General features: G+C 34.2%; 1 protein-coding gene across 1 annotated transcript; it reads right to left on the bottom strand.

The window, feature by feature from the left end:
• Positions 1-1,313: 1,313 nt before the first annotated feature.
• On the bottom strand, positions 1,314-6,356 carry LOC129957234 (uncharacterized). The gene is made up of 2 exons (XM_056069477.1): positions 4,089-6,356; positions 1,314-1,718 (listed from the first exon to the last, which is right to left on the bottom strand). The coding sequence occupies exons 1-2, from the start codon at positions 6,125-6,127 to the stop codon at positions 1,385-1,387; spliced, it is 2,373 nt and encodes a 790-aa protein (XP_055925452.1). The 5' UTR covers positions 6,128-6,356; the 3' UTR covers positions 1,314-1,384.
• Positions 6,357-6,563: the final 207 nt, after the last annotated feature.

Raw genomic sequence — 6,563 nt, 5'->3', positions numbered from 1 at the left:
AAATTTATTATGAACCGATATTTCAACTAAAAGGTTTTCCCAATCTTCAAAAAATATTAAATAAAACAACTAAATCGTAATTCATTGAGAAATTTAATGACGCAGATAAGCTTACCCAATATAATCGTAAATATCAATGGTTATCTTCTCTACGATATTACTCAATCACGTAATTGAAACAAATGTCTAAAATATATTAATTTCAGCATCGTGGCTATTTCAATTTACACAATAATCATGAAAGAAATCAATAAGGTTACACAAAGAACTACAAAAGAAGCATTGCTCAGTCTATAGAATTTTTATAGGATAATAAAGAGATGGATATTTTGCATACATCGTTCTCTTCTTCCAAAGATCTTTACAAGATGGCAGTTCAGCAAGCGCGAGGAGTTTAAGGAATCAAAAAAAAAAAAAAAATACTTATTCAAATTCGAACCCGAAAGAAGTATTATGCACAAGAAATATCAATGCTGTTAAATAAACAGCAATTAATGCAATAAATATAAAAATAATTTTGTCAGCTATTGTATAAATAACGAAAAGGGTCAAATACAGGTGGACTGTCATTAATTCAGCAAATATGGTAATTACTTTAAATACTATCCGTTAGATTTTCATGTCAATGGCGAAAAGTAATGGTCTAGAATCATAAGTGCTAATGAAAAAAAATGAAAATATTTGGTGTCGAATCCTGGCTAATCCTTGCTGAAATATTCCAACATTATGCCGTTAAACATTGCCAAAACGGTCAACTTTTTAGTTTGCATTCGGTAACCAAGAAAATGACATTGAACATATTCTCGCGCACTGTCTAAAGAATTCAACTCAATGAAGATATTCTTGGAACAAGTTTTCTTTTAATCAACAAGAAATTTCGTCTCTTAAAATTCTGTTCCAAAAAACTGTTTTTCATAAACGCTTTCTTCAAATTTTTCTTAGTTCACTGAAGTTTTTTTATATTTATTAAATGTGACTCTGGATTACATACCTTGCTGCTAAAAACCCCAGATTTTCCAATTCAATCAATCAATCAATTATTTAGTTCAAAATTGTATTGCCTTCCACGACAAACTTCACATAAAAAAAGGGAACCTAATTTAACCATTGTTCGTGGGTAATCAAATAAAAGGGACCTGATCTGTCTTTTTTCCATTTATTATACATAAAGCAGCTACTGACGAAGACATCTAAAGCACATTAACATAACATCACAAAAGCACGCGCACACACAGCAACAGGAAACACATCCGTTACATCTCTAATTAGGTATTACAAAATTCTGAATCATAAAATAATAAAAAAGAAGCGTATCAAAGTTCAACAGAAACTGCGCATGCGCCGGTTTCCTGATGACTACAGCTGGAATAGGGGAAAGGCGTCTCTAAGGCGGAACATCCCGGCCCCCGTTGGACAGTTGTCCAACACCTTCTTCGAAAGGGAGTGGGCAGAGTCTGTTGATACTTCGCCGAAAAATTCCTTTAGGGGTTCTGATGTCTGCGACACGGACTAGTCCATCTGTTCCAGGATATGTCCTTTCAATTCGGGCCAAGTTCCATTCCATGGGGCTCTTGCTATTATCCTTCAGGAGTACCAGCTGTCCGGGTTTGATGTTCAGTTCAGGTAGTTTCCATTTAGCTCGAGACTGCAAGGAGTTGAGATATTCTTGACTCCATCTTTTCCAAAATTTGGATCTAAGAGACTGGATGAGAGACCATCTAGAAGATAAAGAAATGTTAGTCAAGGAATCACTGGGTTCTGGTATTGACAACAGTGGTGCTCCCACCAAAAAATGGCCAGGTGTCAAAGGTTGAATATCAGCTGGATCGGCAGAAAGAGGACACAGTGGTCTTGAATTCAAAACTGCTTCAATCTGTGTCCCCAGCGTAGTAAGCTCTTCAAAAGTCAACACTGTTGATTTAGTCACCTTCAACAAGATCCGTTTCATAGCTCCAATATTTGCCTCCCATAATCCACCGAAGTGAGGAGATGCTGGAGGTATGAAGTTCCACACTATACCTTCCTTGGCACAAAATCTTTGCACGGAATCCGATTTGCATGCTTTTAGCAGAGAATCCAAAATATTTTTTGCGCCCTTAAAATTAGTGGCATTATCACTCCATATGATTGAGGGTTTTGACCGCCTAGCTATGAATCTCCTAAGACAAGCTAAAAAACTCTCAGTAGTCAAATCAGACACTACTTCAAAATGGGTAGCTCTTGTACTAAAACATATGAAAATTGCAATGTATGATTTTAAAGTCACCCTAGATCTTTTTAGATTAGGTTTAGTAATTATGGGACCAGCGAAATCGAGTCCCACCTTTTCAAATGGTCGAGATAGGATGACTCGATCTCTTGGTAAATCGCCCATCATCTGTTGAATAGTTTTATTTTTTACTCTAAAACAGGTTAAGCATCTTTTGATTACACTTTTTACTTTGGCTTGACCAGCTGGTATCCAGTATTGCTGTCTAATTAAATACAGAGTAGTTTGAACACCGGAGTGGAGTGCTTTTTTATGAAAGTATTCTATAAGTATATCTGTGAAATGGTGTTTCTTTGGTAAGAGTAGAGGAAATTTTTGTGAATCTGGAAGATCAGAAAATTTTAATCTTCCGCCTACTCTTAAAAGTTCATCATTATCTAAGAATACATTTAAGTTCAGAAGGGGATTATTCTTTGGAAGAACTTTATTCCTTTGTAGACAATTTATTTCAAATTCAAACTCTCTCATTTGTATAATTTTTATTAAAGATTTTGTAGCATTTTGTAATTCTGTTACATTTAAATGATCTTTCTTTCTGTTTTGCAGAGCTGATTTACAATTATGTAAGAATCTTAAACACCATGCAGTTACTCTTATTAATTTGCTGAAAGAAGAATATCTTTTAATCAAATCATCATTTAATGGATTTACTTTTGCTATTGTAGAACTTATTAGAACATTCTTTTTCAATTCTAAATTGTCTGCGTCTTCTTTGATATTTGTCTCATTATTTATTTTAGCTAATTTAGGCCATTTACATTCATTTTTTAACAACCAATTTGGCCCATGCCACCAGAAGTTAGAGTTTCTCAGTTCATGTACCGTTAACCCTCTTGATATTAGATCAGCCGGATTATCAGTTCCAGGAGTGTGATTCCATTCAGTGGGATTGGTTAGATTTTGGATTTCTTTAATTCTGTTTTTTACGAACACTTTAAATCTTTCAGGGTCACCCTTCATCCAATAGTAAACAATTGAAGAGTCAGTCCAGAAGAATCGTGTAACAGGAAAGTTAATGCACTTAACTATTTTACAGCTTAGTCTTGCTGCTAAAAGAGCACCCATTAGTTCTAATCTTGGGATCGAAAGTGTCTTTAGAGGGGCTACTCTACTTTTTGAAGCGACTAAATTTGATTTGATTTCCCCGTTTTTCAATAAGACTCTAATGTACACTACAGTTCCATATGCCCTCTTAGAGGCGTCGGAGAAACAATGTAGTTGAGCTTCAACTATTTCATTGGTTTTCGCTTCGGCGAAAAAATATCTAGGTATTTTAATAAGATGCAAATTTTTTATTTCTTCGCACCATTCATTTATTTTAGTGATCAGTGTTTTCGGGAGAGGGTCATCCCAGTCTAATCCCAAGCACCAAATGTCCTGTATTAGACATTTTATCTTGATGGTAAAAGGTCCTAAAAACCCTACTGGATCAAAAATGCGTCCAGCTACTTGAAGAACATATCGTTTGGAATTTACCTTTTTAGACAGGAATTTCTCTAAGCTTCGAGTGTCAAACTGGAATATATCTAAATCGGAATCCCAGGCCAATCCTAGCACTTTACAAGGAGTTAAAGCAGAGTTATCATTAATTGAATATTTTTCTTCATCTATTTCTAAACCCACCTCTCTCCATTTATCACGAAGCTCAACTGAGTTAGTTTTCCATTTCCTTAATTCCATGCTCGCTTCTTTAAAGATGTTATAACATTCTAGGCTTATTTTAAAAGCTGAATCAAAGTCTCTTTGGCTACAGATTAAATCGTCGACATACAATGATTTTTCTAGCATTTGACAGGTATTAGAAAATTGTTCTACATACCTCTTTAGATGGTATTGGATTGTAGCTGCAAGGAGGAAGGGGCTTGATTTGACACCGAAAAGAACTCGAGTCATCTTGAAAATTTCCTCTTCTTCCTTTTCCGGATCTTCCGTCCAGAAAAAACTAGTATAATTCTGATCTTCTTCGGCAATCTGTATTTGCAGAAAGGCCTTCTTTATGTCGGCAGTTATGGCAACAGCCTGTTCTCTAAAACCTATTAAAATCTCAAAAAGATCTGGAATGAGATTGATACCAGTATGTAAACAATCATTTAACGACAACTGTCCTTTCGCATGAGAACTCGCGTCAAATACCACTCTCAAACGAGTGGTAGTTTTATCTTCCCTTATTACCGCCCTGTGAGGCAAATAAAATGAAGGTTTTTCTTCTTCACATGTTATAACTTTCTTAATGATACCTTCTTTTAAATGATCTTCAATAACAGCTTTATAATCTAAATATAACGATTTATCTTTAATAAATTTTGATTTTAAATGCGAAAACCTCCTTTTAGCCACTTCAAAGTTATTAGCTAAATATTCTTTCATATTTGTTTTCCAAGGAAACTTTACAGTATATCTTTTATTTTGATAAACAATATTTTCTTCAAATTGTTTCATAATTTCTTTATCTACAGTATGTTTTTCGAAATCATCCTCTTCAACCCCTTCTACCCCTAAATTCTCAAGATCCCAAAATTGTTTAAGTTGGTCCGAAATATCCTTTTCATCTACTACAATCTTCATGGTCATTAAATCATTTGATAAACCTACGTGACCTTGCAAGCACCATCCAAAAATTGTTTCAGTCGCTACCAGTTTGTTGTTTAATCTTTTTATTCTGCCTGAAACGATTTCATAATAATAATCTACACCAATTAATATTGAGATATTCTTGCCTCTATTATCAATATTATCAGCTAGCTGTAAATGCTTTAATTTATAGTACGTTTTAGTAATATTGTTGTTAGGTACAGGAAGAGTAGTGGCTGAAATGTTTTCTGTAACCAAAGCTTCTACTTCAATACGTAAAGAGGGATCCTCACGGTTTTTTAATTCTACTCTCACTATATTGTAAGAATGTTCCTTTGCTTGTTTAGCGCCAAAAGAGTATACCGATAAAGATTCTTTTCTTATTACTTTTAACTTTAATTTTTCTGAAACTTCACGTGTTATAAATGTTCTCATACTTCCATTATCTAACATTAGTCGTACTGTTTCAAATTCGTTTGTTTCATCATTGCGTACTAGGGCTGCACATGTTTGAAGAAATATATTACCGCGAGAAAAGTTTGTTTTGTTTTTATCGTAATGTGAAATTGCGGTAATTACGTTCTTATTATCTTTATTCAAATCGGGTGTATTAGAGTCTGCTTGAGAGCAAATAGATTTATTATGCTTCTTTCCACATATTTCACATGTCAAATATCTTCTCTGGCGGCATTCATTAACTCGATGTTTTGGCTTCAAGCATAAAAAACATCTGCCATCTTGTTTTAAAACACCGAGTTTCGTTTCTAAGTCGGTTTGAGAACATAACTCCGATCGATGCTCGCCTTTACAATATAAACAATTTTCGTTTAATGCTGACGCGGAAAAACATTGAAGATCTTTCGGTTTTGCGCTTGACCTTGGACTTCGCAATATATCATGCGAGCTAGCTGTGTTTCGACTGAAGTTGTTGAAAGGATTCTGTTTCGCTTTCGGGAGCGAATTTTCTTTGCGTTTATCGCTTTTTGAGGTATGCATAAACGCAGAGGATTCTCTACATTCAATTTCAATTCTTAAAAAATTTAATAATTCAGTTACATTAAATTCGAACTTCACCGAATTATCAACTTTTTTTCTATTAAATTCAAGGACAAGATCTTCGGGAATCAATTTAATTAAAATGGGATAGAGTAAATGCCCATACATCTCTGAAGTAACTTTTAATGATTCTAAACTTCTTAAGTTTATCTCTACGGTATCATACAACTTCCTAAGACCATAAATATTATTTGAATCAGTTACTGGTACAAGATTTAGTAATTTTGACATGTGTGCGTTAATAACCAGTTCTTCTCTGCCAAATCTTTGTTTCAACAATTTTAAAGCCTGATCATAATTCTCGTCTGAGAGCGCAAAGCCATTAACCGCAATCGCGGCCGCACCCCCTAATAGTGACTTTAAATATGAGAATTTATCTATTTTTGACAGAGATTTGTTATTATCAATAGAATTTTGAAATTGATTCCAAAATTCTAACCAGCAACAGGGGTCTCCAAAATATTTTTCAATTGTAAGTTTAGGTAATTTTATGGTCTTAAAATTTTATTCGTTTACAGGTACAATGGCTGAACTTTCCTGAGTGTTGTTTATTGCATCTAAATTAGGATTTCCTGTAGCGCCTAATAAAGAAACATTTGGTGTTATTGATTGGCGCTCTGATTCGTCTTGTAAACATTTTAATTGCGCTGATAACTTGGACAAACAA

The sequence above is a fragment of the Argiope bruennichi genome, chromosome 11, assembly GCF_947563725.1.
Source record: "Argiope bruennichi chromosome 11, qqArgBrue1.1, whole genome shotgun sequence".
Classification (NCBI taxonomy): domain Eukaryota; kingdom Metazoa; phylum Arthropoda; class Arachnida; order Araneae; family Araneidae; genus Argiope; species Argiope bruennichi.
This window is presented reverse-complemented; position numbering and strand designations above follow the sequence as displayed.